The sequence below is a fragment of the Fundulus heteroclitus genome, chromosome 19, assembly GCF_011125445.2.
Source record: "Fundulus heteroclitus isolate FHET01 chromosome 19, MU-UCD_Fhet_4.1, whole genome shotgun sequence".
Lineage (NCBI taxonomy): Eukaryota > Metazoa > Chordata > Actinopteri > Cyprinodontiformes > Fundulidae > Fundulus > Fundulus heteroclitus.
This window is the reverse complement of record NC_046379.1, coordinates 28,293,411-28,318,242: the sequence shown is the minus strand read 5'-3', so window position 1 is coordinate 28,318,242 and position 24,832 is coordinate 28,293,411. Positions and strand designations below refer to the sequence as shown.

The window sequence follows — 24,832 nt, the reverse complement described above, 5'->3', positions numbered from 1 at the left end:
GTGAACAGAGGCATATTGGACATGTTTCAAACATTAGCGGGGATTTTGTGTGACTGAGGCTGGGCCTTCATTCTCCCAGCTGGGGCACGATCACCTCGCTTTGCTTTTAAAAGAGTTTGAGCGTTACTTCCCAACCAAAAAGGACCCACGAACTGCCAAGGAATGGATCCATGACCCATTTATCAACAAACCGGGTGAATCCAGCAAGTCTGTGCAAGAAGAAGATCAACTGCTGGAGATTGCAAATGACGGCGGCCTTAAAAATATTTTTGAGACAACAACTCTGTTGGTGTTCTGAATTAAAGTCAAGGCAGAAAAACCCTGAGATCGCCACCACAGCACTGAAAACCCTGTTGCCATTTTCAACATCCTATCCTTGTGAAGTGTTTTTTTTTTTTTTTTTGCAGTGACAGCTACCAAAGCCAAGCAGCATCTTGGCGTATGAATGTGTGCGCGTAGCACACATTCATACGGACTGGCAGGAAGCAGGTAGCAGGAATCCTCACATTAACTGGCAGGTAGCAGGAGAACCAGCAGCACGGCAGAGAGAATACTCGGAGTGCTGGGGTAGCAGGAGAACCAGCAGCACAGCAGAGAGAATACTTGCAGGCGGGTAGGCAGGCAGGCATAGACGAAGGGAACTCAGGCAGGCAGACGTAGTGAACTCAGGCAGGACACGGAAAGGATGAGGTGAGCAGTAATGAACAGACGATCCGACAGGGAAGAGCTGACTGAGGGAGGTTTAAATAAGAGTGTTGGCAGGTGTGCTGAGTCCCAGCTTGATTGGGCATGACAGGTGAAGCTGATCAGTAGAGCATGGGGAACTGGGGTGTATGGGAGGTGGAAAGTGCCATGAAATGTCCATGGTGCAGCAGGCAGAGCTGCACCATGACATCAACCCCCCCTTAAGGCCGGCTTCCAGACGGCTAACAAAAAAAATCCTCCACCTCCCTCCACCCAGGGTGAGGGAGGCACTGGACGGTGGGAACAGACTCTGTAACAAAAATCTACCCCAACGGGGCGAACAAAGAGAGGCTTGGGATGGCAACTGATGACCAGGAGGGACCTCTGGTGGACGACCTCGGCGGCGGAGCAGCAGAATCTGAAGCGGGAGTCGCAGAGGGTGTCCCCAAAGAGGCAGAGTCAGATGTGGGCATCACGGAGGGCAACCCAGACAAAGGCGCAGAGCCAGACGCGGGCATCGCGGAGGGTGACCCCGACGAACCAGAGTCAGATTCGGGGGCCACGGAGGGCAACCCCAACGAGGCAGAGCTAGACGCGGGTGTCGCGGTGGGCAACCCCGTCGAAGAGGCAGGATCTGGTGCGGCCAGTGGCGAAGGTAGACCCTCAGAGGCTGGCGACGGAAGAGGACCCATAAAACAGGGGGCTACCGGGCTACAGGCTACAGTAGGCACCGGGCTACAGGCTACAGTAGGCACCGGGCTACAGGCTACAGTAGGCACCGGGCTACAGGCTACAGAAGGCTCCGGACTACAGACTTCAGAGAGGGGCGCAGAGCTACAGGACACAGGCGGGACCGGACTACTGGATACAGACGGGACCAGATCACTGGACGCAGGCAACGCCTGGCTACAGGCTCCGGGAGGCCCCGGGCTACAGGCTCCGGGAGGCCCCGGGCTACAGGCTCCGGGAGGCCCCGGGCTACAGGCTCCGGGAGGCCCCGGGCTACAGGCTCCAGGAGGCCCCGGGCCTGGCTACAGGCTTCAGACGGGACCTGGCTACAGAGCCCCATTGCCTCGAAGAGAAGGAGGAGCTCCGCCTTACCCTTCCACAGTTTGCGCACCTGAGCCACCACACCCACCCACCTCCAAGGTGGACTGAGCGTGGCGATGTTCTCCAAACAATCCCGGGCCTGGACCATGAGCTGCTCCAAGCTCTCCTGGAGAGCATGCTCCGCTGCGCTCTTGTCTGAGAGCGGAGCTAGATCCCTCCCGCCAGCTCCCTCCTGCCAGCTCCTGCAAAGAGGCTCTGTGTTGGTGTCAGGTTCATGTGGTCAAATCCTTCTGTCATGATTTGTAAACTGAACCCGAAAATGGATAGTGGAAGAGGAAACCAGTAGTCGGTACTGGACCGGAGCTGGATGATGGAGATGGCAGAAGCAGGTGGACCGGAGAGAACTGGAGGACTGTGGGTGCTGCGCTGTGGAGCCAGGAAGCCTTCAGAGCAGGTAGGTTGGCACTGGGGAAGAGGTGGAACCAGCAGCACGGCAGGGAGAATACTTGGAGAGCTGGGGTAGCAGGAGAACCAGCAACACGGCAGAGAGAATACTTGGAGTGCTGGAAAGTGCCATGAAATGCACATAGACTGGACATAAGCAACACACTTTCGGGTGTCATTGTCTCCAGTTACCCACAGATGGGACCGTCTCATTGCAGAGAAACAAGCTCAGGGCTCCCATTTATTTAGCGTTATGGTGAGTTAAAATTCATGCACTTTTTATTATTTTTTGGTGCATCTGTATCTTTCTTTGATGGCGTGTTTAAACGTTACCATAGTGACCAGAGTCAGAGAGCATTAGGGCTGTGGTTGCCGACAGAGGGGTTGAGGGAGAGGAGAGGAGGAGACTGTTAAAGCTGACAACTTTATTTCAACTGCTGAAAATTAACATTCATGGAGTGTTTGATAATGATATTAAAAAAATTGTTTATGTATATTAAGATAGTAGTGAAAGAAATGTCAAATTGCTGGTTCCCCTGCTTTATTTATTTTTCCACGTGTATTTTTATTTAGGGACAGAGATGATGTTAAACTTTGATGTTAAACAAATGATGGCGCAATGTTACAAGGAAGCTGCTAATAAAATTGCATACGAGTACACAGTGGATTGACGTTCATTATTATATTCGCAATATAAACAGCCCTCCCCCCCTCAACCCGGTCTGGGGTAAAATTGGCAAGCATTGACCGGTCCGCAGTGATGAAAAGGTTGGGGACCACTGTTATAGACCATTAACAGTATTTTAATTTAACCTCATTCCAGATTCTTTAAGATTGTTACGTCCACTTTAGGCAGGAAGACGGGGTAACATAATAAGAGTCTTATAGATGGAAATTAAATAAAAGGTTTATTTATAAGGTTTCTTTGAACAAAAAGAGACAACATCCAACATGTTGTTTACCCAAATTAATACAAACGGGATTTAAATAAAACAGGTTCTAAACAAAACAAACCCAACGGGAAAACACAAACAGGGAGTGGCACTCTGCCCAACTACTATAGGTATAAGACCTACAACAAACAATATCTAAGCCAGGACTTAGCTAAATCAACGGCTGGCAAACTCACAAACGGTCAATATGCAAAAGATAAACAACATCTAGTGTCACAAAGACGTTCCAGGTTGCACAGGAGAAGCAAACAGTGTTAACTGTTCCTAATGTGGCTCTGCCTTTGATGTGTCTGTGAGAGAATCTTTTAAAGGTGGTGGAAGGTCTGGATTGGTCCATTGCTTCAGGAGATGTTCCAATCAGTAGCCCAGCATGCTGACTACTGACACGTGCTACCACAGCCAGTTTTGCATTAGTGTGGAGTCCAGTCTGCACCACTGGGGGCAGACACTTACAGCCGTAACAAAGATGAACTTTGGTTCTCTAAATTAAAGATCCTCAATGAACTCTGAAATCATTGAATTATTTGTATCTATCCTTCTGTTCTTTTGTGTGTACATAGTTCCTTAACATTATTAGTGGTGTTACCTGGACGGACATTCATTTCAGTTAATAAATTCTTGTACTAGGTCAAGACACACCTCTCTGGTTGTCACTCATCTATGTCACATTCATACTCTCCATTAATGACCCAGAAACAACAAACACAGAGACAGTAGTTCAATGTTATAGGTTTATTGAAGGGAAGGGAAGAAGGGGAAAGTGGAAGTAGATCTGGGTTCTGGCTGGATGGGAAGGCTCTGGTCTGGGAAGTGAAAGGAGAGATGTGAGCACCAACAACAGACAGGCTGGCTTGATAGTGCAGCAGAGGCTGACTTACGGGAAAGATGATGGATAATGTACCGGAGGGAGTAAGACAGGTTGCACTTACTGTTTGTGAGCAGAAGTTGGGCTCAGGACTCGATGGTGGCCTAGTGGTTAGAGCATTATGTCCTGGAGGTTCTGGGCTCAGCTCCCATAGACTGCCACGCCAGGTCCCTGAGCAAGACCCTTAACCCTAAATTGCTCCCCCGGCGCCACACAGTGGCAGCCCACTGCTCCCCAAGGGGATGGGTTAAATGCAGAGAACAAATTTCATTTGGAATGTATGTTTGGATGAAAAAAAATATTATTATTAAATTGGGCTGGTATTCACAGGACAGTACCTGACAGACTGAGGGTTATTTGATTAAACATTAAATAACATAAATATTTGAATTGCACAGCAACAGAAATAACAAAAGAGACTGCTTAACACTGATTCCCAGAATACAGCTGGAATCCCTGTGAAGTCATAAATATATAAAACTCTGGCATCGAGCAGCTTTATTTTACTTTTCCTGCAGAACTACAAGACTTCACAGGCACGTGAATGTCTTGATCTCACTGTCCGAGTAAAAGACAGCATCTTCAAAGATACATTGGATCCAAAAAACAACTGACCCAGAATAAGACTAGCTGGTTGAAAATCACATTAGCTGCTTGAGCTCCTGCTGAAAAGAATGTTAAAGAATTATAGGGTCCCAGAGAAGAGATGCTTTCACAAATTACATAGACAAAGAGATCTTTTCCCACTACTGAGAGGCAAACCCACAGATTTTCCTCTGTTGGCGCTTAGTTAACAAAGTGAAAGGGACAGTGTGTAACTAACTTACCTTTCATTAGCAAAAATCAAGTATTGCTTTCATAAATACATATTCTACCAAAGACTTTGGTAGAATATGTATTTATGAAATACATATTCATATGTATTATGTATTTATGAAAGCAATACTTTCATAATGTGACACCCAGTCACATCAAAAATGAAATGGTAAGTGGACTGAACTTGGATTGTGCTTTACCTGTCATACTGACCACTCAAAGCGCTTCACAGTAAATCTACATTCACCCAATCACACTCACTAATGCACACACATTCATACACTGATACCCAGATCGGTAGGCAACTTGGGGTTAAGTGCCTTGACCGTGGGGTACATTGACATGTGACGGGGGAAGCTGGAATCAAACCCACAACCTTCCAATTGCAAGACAACTACTCAACCCATTGAGCCACAGTTGCCCCAAAAAGAACCTTTGTCATAGCTTGAGTAGTTTATAAGTGCGTAGGTGGCAGTGCACCCAGTGGAAGACGGCGTGTTGGCTCACCATTTTTGATTACAGTAGCCGAAAGGGGACTAACTGTCAGCCTTACAGCCCATACTGTCTGTCTTCTAAATTAAAATGTGTTGTCAGTGGAGGAGAAGAAAATAAGTGAAGATGATCGTAGATCATTCCATTTGCCGTTTTCTGTTGAAATGCAGGACTGTCAATACTCTTTGCCCAGCGAGGGGGAAGCATGTCTCTCAGGGAGCATGTGAGTACACAGAGGGGCGGGGAGCTATTTCAGCTTTTTCAAGTTTCTGTAGCGCAGCCGCAGGAGTGGGTCTCTTTATAACTCATGTTTATAGTCACTTATTTTGGAGCCCATATATGCGACTTCACGTTCAGAAACAAGCCCAAACAACTGCAACCCGTGACTCGTGGAATTTACCATCGACTTTAGAAAAAATTCAAGCCCAGAGTGGCTCATAATAGGCGGACTTGGCAACTGTGCCAAAAACAATTTCACACGATGGCCGTAGCTATTACCTATTAGCGGTAGCTTGGAACCAGATATATGGAGGACATACATGTTGACATTGTCACATTTATGATACTCCGCGGCTTCTGTAGTAGTCATTACACGCTTAACGGCGAGGTTGTTTGTAATTCATTAAGTGTACCCCTAGATGGTGCACCAGAGTCTAAATCTTACACACCGGGGCCTAAAGAGAGCAAAAATACAGAACTTTCAGTGGCACTCCACCTATTGTTCTATCAAACAACATCTCACCAGGCAGCTATTCATAGAACTGGCAGAGATTGAGAACATTTGGCTATGGTTTCCTGATAATTAGGTGGTGCAATGAATTGGTGATTTTGATTAAAATGACTAACTCAGTTAATATTGATTTTTTACATTTATTAGTTGCCAAATGAAACCTATTGTTCAACAACATAATTGACCTCTGAAAGTCCTGTATGTTTGCTCCCTTAATTCTAACTAAAAGCCCACAGAGGAAAATCTGACCACCGGGGGGAGTCTTAACATCAGTGCTAAGAGTAGATCAGGTATAGTTTTTAGATTTAAGAAACAGCTACCTTCATCTATTGCTCCAGAGTTCATTCTTTGCGCTCATTGGCCAATTGAAACTTTCTTTCCAATTAGCCTCTCTAATCAGTAGTTTTCTTAAGGCGACACAGCTGTTTTGTCCCATTCTCTTGTGTTCATTTCATACAGTGCCTGCGGAAATGCTTATATATGCATTGTTAAACACAGCCAAGATTTCTGCTGTTGTTCTTTTAAGATTTACATCCATCAAACATTTAAGTGATTGTAGATCAAGGTGGTTACAGATTTGTTTCCCCATTATCTTTCTGGTTTAAATAATAATTTTAACTAAATTTTCGTAGTTTTCTCCTAAGATGTTCTCTTCGCTTGTTGCATGCCAATAATTTGACCTTTCTGAAACAGATTAACATTTTTTCCACGGCCACAGGATTTGGTTGTCTGAGAAATGAAGAGCTACTCAGAGGTATCATTTCAATTTCTTGTTCTCATTTAAAACGTAATTGCCTGTGCAGTATTTTTTTTAGGTGTGTGGCGATACACAAAAATCATGATTCTGTATATAATTAGATTCTGATTTTATTGTTCACAAAATAAATTTGCCTTCATGGGTTGGTTCAACATTTATTATTTAGGTTTTAAAATCACAGTTTGGCACGTTTTTGATGCACATCAATCAAGCAAAATAAATAAACTTTTTTTACCCATTTGTGTCATGGTTTTTATGTGTTTGGCCCACATGCAGAACACAGTCGAGAGGCCGAAAGCAGTTTAAGATGTTTATTAAGTGAGCGGAGATACAGAGATGTAGAGGAACCAGGATGGGCGAGCGTCTGACAGAGACGTAAGACCAGGACCGATTACTCCGCAGATCAAAGAGACAGAGGGTTAGATTGTGCCGTGAAAAAGAGCCGTAAGGGTTCAGTGGAGAGCTTACCACCAAGTTCGGGAAATCTAGCCGGGGAGAGTGGAGCTGGAAGACGGACTCAGCGGGTTTTTCCTCTGTGATGTTAACAGGTGACTGAGCGGCTGGTGAGCGGGGAGATGCAACTGTGGAGAGGTCCGAGCAGCACCGATGGTGGGAGTTGTGGTCAGTGAGCAGCTGGAGGAACCAGGGTAGTATGACGAGGTCCCTAGCCCGGCTTGGTGTAATACCAAGGGAGCCTCGGGAGGAGATTCAATTAGAGAGCGGTGTTGGTCTGAGCACGAGGGGGAGTCTGGAGTGGGCTCCAGAACGTGAGGCGACCTCAGAGATTCCTCCGACTTGCAACTTTTTGGGTTTGGGATGCCAATTGGATGCTACATGCAGCCATTGGAACATCAGCTGATTTTCTCCTGTATCTGTGATATTTGCATTCAGCCTAATGATGTTTCAAGTGAGTAATTCAGTGCAGTGCAGAGCGAGCTTCATACCTTAGTGCTACTGAAAATGCTGACATTAAGTTCTGGTTCGTTCCACCTTTCATCGCTGTTGCCTCATGAGAAACAATAATTTAGAGATTAGTGATAGCTCGGAGTCTCTATGTTTTCTTCTGTTTTGACTTTTTAAAATGATGTACATACTTCTCAATAATCAAGAAAATATTATTGATTGGCATTACAGCAACCAAACCTTTCTTGTAATTGCTGAATTCCTTTTTACGAATTTCGCCGAGTTGTCTTTAGTGATGAACTCCAAGGTTGGAAGGCCGTCTTACCATCAATCCAATCCTTTGATCCCACTGGTACAGTAGGTCCTCTGGCTGGGCTAGTCCAGAGCGGTGCTATTACTTCTGGCCCCAAAGAAACATGTTGGTAAAATTTGAAGACTACATCACATCTAAATCTGCCAGGTGTATGATTAATTTACAAAAGGAAATTACATGAAAATATTTTGTATAAATGAAATCAAATCAATGATCAAAAGACACAGTTGCCTTTACCTAGATCTCCTTTCTTTTATGAATAATGTTAGGATTAGATGTTATCACGCAAGACTGGAGATTTTGGCAACTTTGTGGAGGTGTCAACACAAATCGGATCTCTGGAAATCAAGTATGCTTTATGAGCAAATAACTTAACATTATGATCTCTATATTTTAAAATGTTTTAGTGTCCCTATAGAACCAGCATTAGTGAACACATTCATTCAAGACAGAGGATTCATTAATTAATTCTGGCCTACTAAAAGTTGCCTTCAACTCATTAAAGCATACAGGAGAGCTGGGTGGCTTACAGCATGACATCTCTACAACTGCCAGAGAGGTGTGTCTTGACCTAAGCTTTGCCTTGATGTTGAACAATAGGATGTTGGAATAAAGAAGTTGAGTAAGGAAAGATCGGCACTAGGACCCAGTGACAAGAAAGCGAGTAGGCAGGCAGAGTGGGGCTGAGTCACTGCATGTGTCTGAGAGACAGTCAGAAACAGAGCAGAGCAAGGGAGAGCAGAGGTGATCTTAGTCTCATCAGCACAGGATAACAGAACCATGATGGGTTGATTTTGGAGGGAAAACAGTTGGAATTGGAAGTGTGCATTTGCCACCACTTGCTCAGCTATGGAGACCAACAAAGTTCTTCATTTTGTGCCTTCCGGTGAGTATATCAAAGCTCTGAGAGCTGCTTCTCCACTGTGCACGACACAGCAATCACTGGGAGAACCTTGGGGTTCCCTTCCTCGTGAAACCTGAGAACCCCCTTGTGCAAAACATATGCAGCCCACTTGAACTTCCACTCTGAGGGATGGCAGATGTTTCTGTGCATATATTCCACTGTACATACTTGCCAAATTACGAGTTTGGTCATTCTGAGCTCAAAGGAATGTGGCAACATTATGGCACGGACAGGAAACTGATTTTGCTTCTTTGGTGAAGAGGGAGAGTGGCGTAAGCTGTGTTCTGCTTGTAGAAATTGAGTTTCTTTTTCTTCTTTCTGTGACATTTTATTGTGTGTGCGTGTGTGCATGTGCTTGCCTGCAAAAGTGTGCATTTTCTTGTTTGTCTGGTATGCGGCAATAGAGGTTCCTGTGTTGTATTTCAGCAATTAAGGAACTGAACGTTGGGAAACAGTTGCATTGCAAACCCTCAAAGAAATGTCAGTGTACCTGTCGAGACTGTGCAGCCAGAATGCAGAGAAAGCATGTGTTGCATTGGTGGGCTCATGCATGATAAGTAGAGACAGGTTGACACCATGCATCTAACAGCGTCTGCTTTTATCTGTACATCTGTGGCTATGTGCACAAAAAACAGAATTTAAAAATGCATAGATGCGTGGCAGTGTTGTTGTTTTTTGGTTGTTGTTTCTTTACCTGAATGCAGTGTGTGTGAATGTGTGTGTGTGTGTGTGTGTGTGTGTGTGTGTGTGTGTGTGTGTGTGTATGTGTGAAGATAGATTAGTGTTGCTGACAGCCACAAGAGAGCAGTGAGTTCCCCCAATGAAAGTCCTCACAGAGCCCAAAGCCCATTTGGAGATGTGATGCAGCTGCCTTCTCACTTTCATTTTGTCTAAGGCTGAACAGAATAGCAGAATACGGCAACTCCTGGCGTGTGCATTTGTGTGCGTGCGCGTTTGTGTGTGTGAGTTAAACATTATTTCAAATTATGTGACCTTAACAATACTTGTCTGCTGAGCATGAGTTTGTATTTGTTGGACTTCAGTTGTGTGTGCGTTTGTGTGTGTGCCGTGTGTGTTTTAGCTGATGCATTGTGCAATCCAACTAAATCGAGTGTCAGGGTGTCGAGGTGTAATGTACACTGACGTGGCTCGTCCTCTGAAGAGTAATTTGCATTCATTTGCCTGAGAGCTGATTAGGTGGAGGTGACAGGTTTGATCCGTGCAGCAGAACAATTTGGTCCTGTTTCCTACTGGTTTAAGATTTAGAAAATGTTAAAAACAGGAGAATTGCTATGTCAAATAACAAGTTACCCATTTAATGATGAATTTTAGGATTGTTGTGTATGTTGCCTTACTTGACCTTGGTTATAAATGCTGATGGTTTAAAAAAAACTGTACATCTGCAGGAATTTGATGGTAATACTGATTAGCACCGGTGACTCACCACTCACAACAGTTACGTTTACAAAGGATTAGATTTTCTTCTTTTTGTCTCCAATTTATTGCCCTCTGGATTTTGAATAAAGCAGGGCAAGCTGCTCCGTGTGACAAATCTCAGGATCCATGGAATGGAACATGATGTCCAACAAAAGGCACAGCTCGAGCTGGCCTGGAAAATCTAGCAAAGCTTTAACCGACGTTGTCGTGTTACGCGTGTAGAGAAAATGTTGCAGTTGTATTTTCCAAACAGATAATCATGTCATGATTATTGCTGGTTATCTACTGGGTGAGTATGATACTCGCATTGTTGGGCAAGGTTAGAAGACACAACTTTCAGTTTATGGATTTCAAAATTACCACAAGGTTTCTGCATGTAACGATGCTGCAGTCAGCTTCACTGTTGCTGTGATTAGTGGTGTAACGTGGTTTTTGCTCACCTGCTCGTATTAACCAGCATCAAACATTCTCAGGTTATTTCAATGCAGAGTAACAGCTCATAGAATTGTGCAAGCAGTCCTGCTTAAATGACTTCTTTAGACCACAAGTGACTCAAGAATAGGTCACAAGTAACCTTCAAATGACTTTGCTTTGTATAGCAGAAAAGTCCATATCAGTGATAACATAAATGTTCTGATAATTTTGCAGGTAAAAACATTATTATTATAAAAGGGAGGCTACATTGTGTAATTTTAATATAGGACGATTTGCCTATTTTCATCATTCAGTTTTCATGTAGTAGCTGGAATTGTAACTGTATGTTCAGCTCATGACATGACACAACACACAATTTTAGGTTCACAAGAACAAGTCGACATGAGATTTTAGTAATGGTTTTGATAAAGCCTTTCAACTTCCATAAATAAAGAAACAATTTGATTAATCACAAAATTAGTTTCCAAAATAATCCAGTTTAGGCTAATCTTGCCCATATGTTGTAATAATTATGCTTGTCTTAATTTACAACAACTGTATTCTGTTTTCACTAACAGAATAAAGGTGTCGTAATTCTAAAAAAAAAAAAAAAAAAAAAAAAAAATTCCGGTTTCACCAGTTGGAGTATCTTTACTTTTCAATTTGAGGTCAAATGCAGCCCTCATTGACTAAACAAATAACATAGTCTGTTGGTATAGAGTAGCGGGCTGCTACAAATATTAGCAGGTAATTATTAGCCATTTTCAGTCTTCTCTCAGTGCTTACAAATTGTGGATTTCTTATTTATAACTCTGTCACTGATGCTTTTTTTATTTACATTTTTTTTGCCCAGTAGCAAAAATACCAGTTTGCAGTTGGTTGCACTGGTACTTGCAGCAAGGAGTTTATGGGTTCAAATCCAGACATGAGGTCTTTCTGCATGGATTTTGCATGGTCTCCAGATGCCTGCTTGGGATCATTGTAACAGCTTAATTGTGTTTTTATCAGAATTCACATGCTGGCATGCTGAAATATAGAAGCATTTTAATACTAAAGGTCATGTGCTACATGGTTCCATGTGTAGATGCTGTAGCCTAATTCCTTTAAGGTTGAAGTAATTTATGATGTAGAGTTTAGACTTAAGAGAAAGTGGCCTGGCTATCTGGAAAAGACAAAATTTTAGTTCCTAATTCCACAAGCCAATTCCACAGCACTATAAGCTTGTTTTTTTAAACTATTCTATTTAATAAATACAACATAAAGCTGACACGTCATAGACCGTTGCTAGCAAAGTGTCAGTGGTGAGGTGTGACAGAACACCAAACAATCAGTGCTGCAGCCGTGACCTGCAGAGTCTGAAAGCATCAGCATGGATGACACGTAGCGATGGTGGGAATTAGTACTTTGACCATGTGGAAGTGGAGGTGTGTGAGGATGAAGATAGATGACAAGTTCCTGTGTGCATGTGTGCGCTATAGATGTGACAGTGATCTCTGATCAGTATTCACCGCTGGCAAACAGATCTCTGAAGCTCCAGCCTCTGAGCACAGCCATCTGGGCAGAGGAGAAACGCACATCAACACACACATACAAATTACCGTACTGTACCACACATATGCGTGTATACACACACTAACACTGAAATGTCCCAAGAACACCTCCATGCAAGATATGACAAGTTGGTTGCACAGGCAGAAGTGCACTCACACATTCTCACAATTCCCACAAACACCGGCTGTGTTGGGCATTAACCATACCGACTTATTCTCACAAATTATTCTCACGGTTCATGCTATCTGAATAATTTGTTAATATAAACACAGAGAACATTTATGTTCATGTGTCAGCACAAACACTAATCATGCAGAGCTCAATACTGTTAGAAATGTTAACTTATTCACCGACTCAGTGCCCCTCTACATCACACCTTGCTTTTAAGGTTGTCACTTTACAATATCCGTTGGACATGTTTGCTCTTTAAACTAGACAAAAAAGTTTTGAACAGTTTCATTCCACATTTTCCTAATATTGTAGTAAATTGAAGGCTTGCTACTACATAACACTATGTTGTAAATATGTGGCCACTGTAAGAACAAAATAACGCCATAAAACTATTAATTGTAATTCACATAGACAAGTACATGTATACAAGAAAAGACATCCAAGACACATTACCTTTTAAAGAACCCCCCCTCCCCACACACACACACACAGACACACACACACACACAGACAGATACACCACACATGGACACGCTCTTTCAACTGCGTGTTTGAATCCTTATCATACACAACAAGATGGACATGCTCTGACACTGGACTGTGTGCTTTTGAAGAATCCGCCAATACTCTACAAATAAATTTTTTGCCATCAGATTTTTGTCTTTTAAATAATCAAAGATCAAATTTCTTTGGCAGGATTTTGGTCTGTCCATGCAAATGTCTGTCCATTAATTACTACTGTCTCTCAAACAGAGGAGCAGTTACTTGTCATGTTTTACATTTTTTTTGTAAAATCCGTGACTTGAATCTAAGATGCGCTCCTTAAAATGGTTTATTTTTATTATTGAAATGAAGATGGTGTTACATCCTTAAACGTTTACCTTATTCACATCAAAATAAAATAACTAGATAAACGGTTAAATACAAAAAAACAAGTCCATCCATTTTTCTGACCCGCTTAATCCATCATGGGGTCGCAGGGGTTGCTGGTGCCTATCTCCAGTGTTCACCGGGCGGTCGCAGGGCAACACAGAGACAAACGGGACAAACAACCATTCACGCACACACTCACACCTAAGGAAAATTTAGAGAAGCTAATGAACCTAACAGTCATGTTTTTGGACTGTGGGAGGAAGCTGGAGTGCCCGGAGAGAACCCACGCATGCACAGGGAGGACATGCAAACTCCATGCAGAAAGACTTAGGGTTGGACTCGAATCCAGGACCTTCTTGCTGCATGGCAACAGTGCTACCCACTGCGGTACTGTGCAGCCCCCAAAAAACACAAGTCAATAATTAAAATCAACAAAGGTTTTGGTTTTATCCCCTTTCTTGACCATCATGTCTTGTTCAAAAAATAAGAATAAATGTTGTCCTTTATAGTGTCATAAAATAACTAACAAATAATAATTGTATATGTTGTACATTGACAAATTCATACAAAATACTGATGTTTTACAATTTGCAACTTCTCTAACCTGGCCCACCAGATTGATAATGTGTGGCACTCTAAATACTGCCCATTATCAATCTGGGACTGCTCCTGTCAAATCCATTTGGGGAAAGGAGAGACGTTCAGCAGAAGCTCCGAGCTGACTGGGCGAAGCGACACCTAGTGCCCACCTACCAAAGGTTGGTTTTAGCCAATAACAGTATCAAATTAAAAACGTAAGCAGCAGCGGGTGTTATGAAAAATCACATAAAGGTTAGCTAGTCAGGGCACTTCTTGCTGTTCTTCTTTCAAAGGTGAAATTGTGGATTCTGACAAAACAGAAGTGATAGCAGCAGCTTTGTGTGGATCCTCCTGTGCTGCCATGTTTATGTTGGTTTGGCTGTGGGCTCGGCAGCTCTTGCTTTCGTTGCACCGGTAGGACCCACCTTACACCATGATAATGCAACATGATTGGTCTGAAGCGCTTTTGGTTCAACACAAATGGTTGAAGAGGGAGTGATACAAGACGGATTCTCGTGTGTTTGTGAACACACAAATGCAGTGAGAATTCATCTTGCAAGCAAGTTTACAACTGCTCTATTTTTTCTAAAGCACATTTTTAGTACTTTTTCTAATAGTGTCATGGGCTCAACAATATCCTAAAAATTACCTTCTCTAGCCCCCAGTTCTTAGTCTTTGAGAAATTAGAACAATGGTACATGGATAATAACATACTAAGTTTGCACTTTATCTGTTTACTAACTGTACACAAGTCTGAAGCTGTAAGTCCAGCATCATTGTTTTGTTAAGTACATTTGCTTTTAAATAGAAATGTATAGAAGGATCTTTGATGGAAAGCAGGAAACAGGTTTTTGAATTATCAGCAAAGTGCTCTGACTGTATGAGTGTCAGTTCAGAGCTTAACTTTTCCCTGCAAATTGAGTCAGTAATGACATTCAAATTTCTTTTTAATTCCTTTAATCTCTGAGCAGTGTCTCAGTATCTAAACTCTGTCTTTGTCCTCAGACCCCCTTATCAGACCTTAGTCGCTGACAGAAGGATTTGCTTAAAGGTACATAGCCACATTGAAATGTTTTAATGTATACGTCAGTAACTCACTCTGGCTGTATACAAAGTTTTTCTGAAAGATTATTACATCTTGCTGGTGTATTTGTTGTTATTTTGGTGTTTTACGCTTTGTTCTTGATCAGTTTGTTAGTAAATAAAGCCCTTTTTGTATATTCATAATAACGGCGGTACGATACTGCGCATGTGCGCAGGGGATAAAAAAGGAAGCAGCTAACAGCTATTAGCATCTCCCAGCAAAGCGTGGAAACGATGAAGAAAGGTCTAAGATCTAGTGTAAAAAAATGATGTGTGATTCCAAAAGGGAAAAGACTAGAATAGTGCTGGGAATACAGTATTAAGATCATTGTTCACTGAAGCGGAAGCTAAAGCTGCCGAAGCTAAGATGTGACTGCAGAGTTGATTGACGTGAGTAAACATCCTTAAGACTGTAGAGGCTAAGAAGAGCATTGCCATTACTATTATCAGAGTATTAATAAGGGCAAACATTATAAATAGATTGATTGATTGGTTCTTACCTTGATGCTGTGTCCCTGTTTCCGTTAATGAATGGGAATTTTATTTCTCCTTGATGTTCTGATATGAGGCTCTTAGAGTTTCTGTAGATCGGTTTATTTAATTAATAATGGTTGATCTTCGGTCACACCGACCTGTCGCGTTATTGCGAGGCATTACAGAGGGGTTAGGCTCGGTCCAGCATTATTTAGTAGTCATTTTGTAGTCGCCATCTGGCTTTCCGATAGTTCTGCGGTACTGCCGGTAATTGGCATCACGTCTGTCTATGGGTGTGTCCAAATTTAGATCGGGTCCACAAAAACCAAAGACCGGAAGAGACTGGCTGTGAATTTGGATGGTCTAGCCTTCACTGGCTGTCCCTACCCTTACCTCAGCGTGATGTCTGTTCCCTAGCAACTGACACCGCACTTCGGTGCATCGCTGTGACATAACCTTCCTTCAATCAGCCTACGGACGCCACCCCTGAATTTGGACACACCCTATATCTGCTCATCACGCCCGTTGCTGGGGTTCTAATAGGCTCAAAAAGGACACTAAACACTATCAGGATGGACGCTTGGTGTATGTAACCTTAATTTATCATGATCAAACTGTTTTTGGTCCTTTTTTTTTTTCTAGAAGCATGTAACGTGGCTATGTGCCTTTAAAGACAGATAAATGTCCATTTTAGAATATGGCTTCATCTACTGTGACTACTGCTCAACAGGCAACTGAGATAGAACAATGGGCAAAACTTTGACTATACTTGCCAATAGTTTGCTGCATAGGATGTTTTTAGACACCTCAACACTAGAACAATTGAAGTAACTACCACATATTTAAAACTTAAAGTGAAAACTCACCCATTTTATAACATCATCAGGCTCCCAATAATCTAAAGGCTAATCCAAAGTCAAATCCCATGTTTATACCCACACACTTGGTGGATAAAGTTGATTCTGATACAGCTGCATGAAACACACATGCCTCCACAATTAAACTATATTGGTACATGGTGTTCTCTTTGTGGGGTACCTTTAGTCTAGTTTATGCTATAAGATAAATCGTCTCTTTTAGCATCTAAATGTACACAGCAACAACTGCTCTTTTTTGATCCCATGCTGCAGCGGCTGTAGGGCAACCCCACATGGGGAGAGGCAGCATCGCAGTGAAGGCAAGCATCTTTCTTCCGGGTTGGAAAAATAGTACCAGAAAATAACTAATATTTCACAGCAAATTAATACTCCGTAGTGTCAGATGCAATACTTGCAGAACTTGAAGCCGAAACAGATCGTCAACTATACCAAAAATTTTGGATTCTTTTTTTTATTATTATTACTTTTTTTTACTTGACAATGGGCCCTTTAACATTATTGTGGTATTTCTTGACCAGAAATACCACTTTGAAGATTTTAAATAGTTTTTGTGTTTTAATAAGATCTACATTCTTTAATTTAAATTCAAAAAAAAAAAATGTCCTACTGCAGCAGAAAAAAATTAACGCTTTTAATTCTTTATATTTTCAAAGATACTGCACATTGACCAGCAATGTGCACCGATAGATTGGGGGAGAGGGCAACTTTACTCCGATTATTCTGGCCCTTTGTCTGGCTTCTCATTAAAAGCAGAACATGTCCCCTTTAGAATTTTAAAGGCAACAGATTTTGTTGCTTGTTTTTGCCTGCAGAATTTACTGTATCTCGTAAAAGTGAGTACCTCTCATACATTTTTGCAAATATTTTTTACATCTTTTCATGGGATAAAACTGAAGACACTGTGATGCAATGTAAAGTAGTTAGTACACAGCTTGCCTTGCTGGGTAAATTTGCTGTCCCCTCAAATGACTCTGTCTAAATTTGCCCATTATAAATAAATTGATCTGATTTAAATGAAATGATATTTCTAGTAAATAGGAATATTGTATGCTACAATCTACACCAAAAAACAAACTATTTGGATTAACCAAATAAAACTGCAATTGACATAAATTGTGTTTGGGTAGATTTTAATCCATATTTCCGAAATTATGAAATAGTTTACATATAAATTATGTAAACTTGAAAGCTAAAATACACTAATTTCAGCCAATTTTTACAATGCAGTCTAATAACTAAGTAAAGTAAATATCTGGCTTATCCTTTCATGTCAAAAAGAAACAAAATATAAAACCTAATTTGTGATTAAAGCATAAATCTTTACTGGAGTAGTAATAAACTATAAAAACTATCAAAAATTAAGTTGTATTGTGTATAAATAGAAATAGAAATTAGGCTAAACAGAGTTTTGCAACCATGTGGGTGTTATAATAAGACACAACCTCCGACAAAATCCCTCTTTTGTTCTGAAAATGGGATGCAAATTATTACTTCTCATACTAAAGACAGAACAAGAACATACGGTATTATTCTGGTACAGTGGAAGTTGTTGCCATTGGCTTTGCAGAAGATGACTTGTTTTTACTGAAGCACACTTAACCGAGCACAGGAAGCAGGACTGCACACGGGCGAGGTATTAGTTTCAGTTCCTGTTTATTATTGATCTTGCATGGTTTACAAGATGGCATAGATTCTCCTCTCAGAACCATGTGCACTCTGCATGGAGCATTGTCATTTGTAGCTAAACAAAACAAAATTCGACCCAACAAACAGAGCTCCACCAGGAGACAGATGTAATGTCCCGGTGTTCTTTTGTCTTGCTATTTTTTTCAAATTGATAATTACTACAAGATGGTTGAACTTGCCCATGTTGATGAATTCTAAAGCCTCTAATGTAAAGCTTCCCTTTTCATTTACAAGAGCCAAATATTAGTGAGCAATGCAGTTGTTTAGTGAGAAATAAGCTAAGCTTACTGAGATGTTGGCACGGACACTTACGAACATGTCTTTGTTACCTCACTGCAAGCAGACACGTGCTCGATCTTTCTTATAGCACTTAAACAGGACTCGTTCAGCACGGTGGAAACAGATTGCACCATGTAGTACAAAGATTGTTGCAGACAAGGTTGTTGCTGCCTCTTAGGACTGATATTGATTAAGCCAAACTGATGTTTTGATACAGCCGTTGATAGCTGAGTTTAAAATCAGAGGCCTTTCATACTTTTTTCTCAAACTATGAGTAATGTCCCTTTTGTCCTTGAAACGGCACCAAGTTATGTCCGTTTGTCGCAGCGCCAAATTGCTTCAACATTCTTTGTCATTCAGTGTAATAATGTCTGTAGAGAGAGGCTGCTGAAGCGGTTTTGTGTTTATATAATAAATGTAAACAACTATGACTTTGTGGCTTTCTCTGGAATAAAGACATCCTGTCATAAAAACAGTACAGATGGAGTGACAAGGACAAAAGTATGTCACCTGCTGTCATAACAGAGAAGAAGAGAGTAAGAAAGGGCCATAAAACCCCTTAGATTAGTACATATTTTTATCTTTGCCCTGTTCATTTGATTAAAACATTCACTTGGTTTGACATCTTAACTGTTGAAAATGTCAAGCTCCCTTTATACCCAGAGGAAAGGCCTAAGATAAGACAGGAACTGAGAGCATGATAAAGAACATAGTTAATGCATTACCGTACATGATTTTTGTCTTGAAACCGTGCCCGTGTGGATCTGCGGGGGGGACGCCACAAGTGGAGAGCGGTGAGATGTGCCTCAGATGGCGGGCAGAATGGAATAGCTTTCAGTAAATGTTTGTGTGGAGAAAAGCAGACTTGAAAGAGGGACAGTGGCCTGGCTTTAATCGAGCCAAAAAGAAAAAAGGAGAGTGAGGGGATGGAGGTGGGGGTGGGTGCAAGCAATTAGCAGGAATCCCCCAGCACTGGAGTCGCTTTTTTTTTTCATTACCCCTCTCCCATGAAAATTAAAGCAGCCACTTTCTGCAGTGAGTAGCTGGCTTGGATATACATATATGTGCATGAGACTGACTATGTGTAGTAGTCGTTCTGTCTCATACACTGCCTCAGTAAATGCAAATATACACAGAAACTATTCTTGCTGCAGCAAGTAGGCATAATCCTTTAACCTGGTGGCACTGTCAGAGAATATGAGACTGCAGAGAAACAGGCAGGAGAGGAAATGGGATGGAAAGATGTGAAATTTCAAAATTAGCCACACCAGAATTTGATGAAAGGACAATAAAGAGACGTGTTTAAAAAAAAAAAGCCTAGCATCTAACGTAGCAAGGCCTGTCACGATAAACAATAAATCAGTTAACCGCATGATAGATGTTAATCACATGATTCATTAAAATAAACTTGATAATTTGCGTATGCATGCTTGCTTTTCCCCCTTGTATTTCCCTCTCCTTTGCCTGAGACATGATAACAAAAGGTTTTCAGTATAGTGCACTGATGGCTACTCACTCCTTCCTTCTCATTTCCTCAATATAGGAGGAATTAAATCTTGTGTCAGGTAGGAATATGCTCAAAGTTTAGCATGAGAGCCTTGTGAGAGAGAGCCAGAGGAATGCTAGTTTGAAAAAAGCAATCTGTCAGTCTGCCCCAGGGCAACTGTGGCTACTAACATAGCTCTCCACCGTCAGGGTGTGAATGTGTGAGTGAACAGGAGAATGACTGATTTGTAGTGTAAAACACTTTGGGCTTGTTGGACTTGATAAAGTGCTATAAAAGTACAAGCCATTTATTTAGTCTTTATCATATTATTTGAAAAAGGTCTACAATATTATGATTTATCGCAATAATTTTTAAAAACATTTATCGTCCAGCAAAATGTATCATGACAGGCCTAAACATAGCGCTGTCTTTGGTCATGACTCATAGTCTACATGAGACTGTTATGAGGACAGAGGGAGTCTGAGGTCTAGTGCACATTAGAACCACCATGCTGGAGGAGTTAGCAGAGATCCTGGGATACATCATACAGATGGCCCCCAATGATGAGCTAATAAATAAATGTTTCCAGCAGCTGAACCCCAGTGTGCAAGAGAAGGAGGTATAGGAACTATCATGGAAAGACAAGTCCTTGTATGAAGGACTGAAGGACAATACTTCTGTTCTGGACTGAAGGACAGTACAGAGGCGCTATTCATGGGAGCACCAGACAGGATCCAATATGCAGGCTGCATAAAGATGCCCCCTGGCTAGTTTTTAGGTTATCTTTTAAATATACCAACATGTTTCCCCTGACTGGGAGTAATACTAATGTTTTGGAGTGGCCCAGCCAGAATCCCAACTTTATTTTCATAGTGAATATGAGAAGGGACCAAAAGATTGGGATGGCGTCGTCTTTTGCCTCTATTCCTTGTTTATTTTATGTTTCTCCTGCTTAGTTTTCAGGAACACTGAAGTTCACTGTATTCCTGTTTGCATAAAGTATTTGCCTAAAGTATACTTTGACACACATCCTCTGTTGTTGAAAGATCTGTAGATTTTACGGAATTAAAAGGGAGTTGACAAATCCAGGTCACAAGGCAAGGTGTGACATGGTACTGTGTTGATGAGAATGGGTCAAGATTAACAGTGTTTGTGCTGATAGGAAGTTTAAAAGTTATATCACCTATACCAGCTTTATCAGTTAGGAGTTAAGTTAACTTCCAGTCACCGTATTCTCCCAGACCTTACAGATCATTGTGTGTTCATATCTTGTGTGTTACTCTGTTTACTCGGTGTCCAAAATTCTGCCCCACAATCTATTAAGGACTGGTGGAGTCTTCCTCAATGCTTCTGGCTGTTTACAACTAGCCTAAAAAGAAGTATTTATTAACTCTGCTATAATTTTAATGGGGTGTCAGGATTAATACAGACCTTCATATTGGTTGCTCATGATAATGGATCATATTTGCCCCACTTCATCAGATGAAGTCCAATGCTGGCAGTAAAAGGTATAGCACTGTTTAAATCCAGTTCTTTGACTGAAAAAGACTTCACTTTGACATGATATATCTTTTAGATATCGTAAGATTGTGTGCCATAAGATCTTGTACTATCCCTAGAGTTAACGTTAACTTTTGCGCCTTCCACGTGGAACCAGGTGGTTTTCTAGTCTCTGGTACTCTGCTATTTGAATGTTGGTTAAGAGACATCAGGTAAGGTTTTTCTCCATCATTGCACCACATCTTAAAATCAAAACGTTTTTAAAACCTGTTAATAAGACCGTTTTATTTTTCCCCAACAATATCAATAATGAGTGTTAAATAAGCATGTCTGTATTCACAGTTTGGGGATCTATTATTGGATCGCCATGGAGTGTTATCTGCCGATTCAATGTCATTAAAAGACAACTCTGGATAGTTTTTAAAAAGTGGCATTTTGTCTGAATTTAGTGTAAAAATCAACATGATTGCTAGAATTCCAGTCCAAAACTTCCAGGCAGTGCCAGGCTAAAGTTTCTGTTCCTTTTTTTTTCTTTTTATACTGTTCTCAGTAATTAACTTTTTCAGATTACATTTAAAGTTTATTGTAAGCAGATTTGGGCACAAGTGAGTTGTGTGTGTGGGGGGGGAAAAAAACAACAAATAACTCCTTTTTATTCCTTTTTCATAACAGAGCTGGGAAAATACAGGTGTGTTTATGAAGGCTACATTCCACTTCTACATCTTTTCATGTCTGTTATTTGGCAGAATGTGCGCAAAATGCAATCTTAATTTAAATGGGATGCAGCTGTATTCAGTGTTTCCATTAACCATAAGTGGAAAATTATCATGATTAACCAAAATAAATGCTTGAAAAACATCAGTCTTTATGTTATGATTCTATATAATGCTTCACTTAGTGAACAAAGTTACTCAAAAAAAGGAAGTTTTCAATAATGTAATTTATTTAATATGACTAAGTCATGTACTGCTACTTGCTATCATGGCAGTGGAAGACAATTTTGTTAACTAAAAGATGTATTCCTTGAAATGTAGTTAAAAGTGATACTTTTTCAGAAAACGTTTTATCCAATTATATAGAAAAGGCTTTCTTATTTTTTTTTTCAAAACAAAAGGTCTAAAATAAAAACAAAAATGATCATTTGTTTGTTGGAATGCTTTTTTTTTCTTTGTATAATTATTTGGTATAGACCCATGTGAAAACAGGATTTAACTTTTGTGGTTTATGATGGTGATTACTTTTAATTATCTCCAATTAAGCAAAAGAAGATGAATCACACGTTACAATTCGAGTTTAATTTTCTCCATTATTTCACCTTTTGAAACATGCTCATCTGCATACTACCTGTAAAAAGAGAGAAAAACGTCATGATTGTTTTTCTTCAAATACATTTTGATCTTGTACTCTTTCTTCTACTCTATTTTAGTCACCTTTTCTCCCTTTTAGCATTTTGTTTTTTATGTTCCTTTCTTTATCTTTTACCTTTCTGTTTCTGTGTCCATTGAACTTGAAATAATCCCAAAATAATATCGAAATTTTCTGCATAAACCGTAATTTTCGGACTATAAAGCACACTTAAAATCCTTAAATTTTCTCAAAAATTGATTGTGTCTTATAATCCGATGCACCTTATATATGGTTAATGTACTTTTGGTGCGTACTGATTGATTGTATGTGGTACAATGTGCTGAAAAATATGTTGATAGATGTGTAAGTACGACTTTGGTAAGCCACAAAGCCGCTCCTCTCAATGGATATTCAGAGCATTATGGTACACTGTCACTACCTGATCGGACTGACTGCCTGACTGTAATGTTGAAGCTAGAAGTGCATTCATGTAAAGGCCCCTACATACTCGGGCGTACTTCACTCCATGGAAGTTTGCACAGACTCCCACATACAGGTAGTTGCAGAACTCAATTTTTACGACAACGTACACTATAAACTGCTCAGCGGCAAGAAGTCTTTACATCAAACTGTTTTATATGTGACACGAGCTTGATACACTGAGCTGCTCCAAGCAGGCAGTCGCAAGGACACGCAGCATCATAGCCCGTCTCTGTTCGCACTGACAGTGTTTGCAGTGGAAGAAACGGCTCTAGGTGCTCAGCTAGCTAATCACTCATTTTACCATCTGTTCTGCCGCTTCGTCCCACTGGCAGAAAGTGTGGAAATTGTAGGAATTTCCACAAGAAATGTAGGCAACAGTACGCTCGACTATGAAGGGTAAAACGTCTATGAAGAGTCAACGTGGAGTCCGCACAGCTCACAGTATGCGCACAGTACGCCTGAGTGTCTGGGAGCCTTTAGGCAGTCTTCGCCCCGAGTATGCACTAGCATTGCGGGTGACTGTGGCTTGATGGGTTGAGTAGTCGTCTGGCAACCAGAAGGTTGCGGGTTCGATTCCAGCTTCACCTTGCCACATGTCGATGTGCCCTTGGGCAAGGCACTTGGGCAAGGCCTACCGAGCTGCGTCTCGGTGTATGAATGTGTGCGTGTTAGTGAGAGCGACTGGGTGAATGTGGCTATAGTGTACAGTGCTTTGGGTGGTCAGCATGACTGGAAAAGTGCTATATAAGTTCAGTCCATTTACCATTTACCATTTAGCAACAATAAACCTAGTAAGTTAATTCAATATAACAGTTCAGTTTATTTTGGCCTTATGTTAGGAACAGGGCAGTTTAGTTGATCTCTGTCCTCTTGGCAGAGATCGATAGCTCTCCCTTTCAGGCCACATAAAAAAAATTAAATAAATAGATAATAATAAAAAAAACTAATTTAATTTTAACATTTAACATCTATATATATATATATATATATATATATATATATATATATATATATATATATATATATATATATGAGAGAGAGAGAGAGGGAGGTTAAATATTAATCTAAAAATTATAAGAAAGTTGAAATTAAAAGTATTAATTTAAATATCATATCTAAAATATGAAGTATTTTATGGGTGTTTATTAATTTATTAACATCACACATGTAGGTTGAATGTGCCATAAAGACAACCCTGCAAGCACAAGTAGATGAGAATGGAGACGTAGATGGATGTTTCTGTGATTCTTGTTTTGCCCAAACAAGATTATACAAATTATCAGTTCTACTAATTAGTGTTAAGGTTGGAGCTTCAATTTCCCAGTTTGCAGATTTTGTTTTTTAGACATCTGGTTTAATTAACATCAGCTGTAGTCTATAAAACTGCTTATGAAAAACATGCACTGACAGTGTTGGTGTGAATCTGATGAGAGACTTGCAAAGAGTTGTCCCGGTGGACTTGTGATAAAACTCACCGGGACTTTGTGAGGGTTTGTTACAGCTCTTTTAAAGGGTTCAGTGCTTATATCATGTTTTTAATACTGTTTGAGCAATTCAAATATGATATTCCGTTCTGCTAATAAATCTGCCAATTTGTTGATGCTTAAATGATGATTCCAACTAAACAGCCTTGCATCTCTTCCTGATGATACCAAAGCAGTTCCACTGACAAACTGATCT

At 40.9% G+C, this 24,832-nt stretch overlaps 1 protein-coding gene across 4 annotated transcripts in view; it reads left to right on the top strand.

The window, feature by feature from the left end:
• The window catches only part of slc4a11 (solute carrier family 4 member 11), a 209,165-nt gene that overhangs the window by 41,875 nt on the left and 142,458 nt on the right, over positions 1 to 24,832 (top strand). The window contains exon 1 of one of the 4 annotated variants that reach the window (XM_036150609.1): positions 8,731 to 8,893. The exons of the other annotated variants lie outside the window; for them this stretch is intronic. Coding sequence (XP_036006502.1) covers positions 8,857 to 8,893 — 37 coding nt within the window. The 5' untranslated portion in view covers positions 8,731 to 8,856. Of the gene's footprint in view, positions 1 to 8,730; positions 8,894 to 24,832 lie in introns of those variants that run through there. 4 annotated transcript variants of the gene reach the window in all.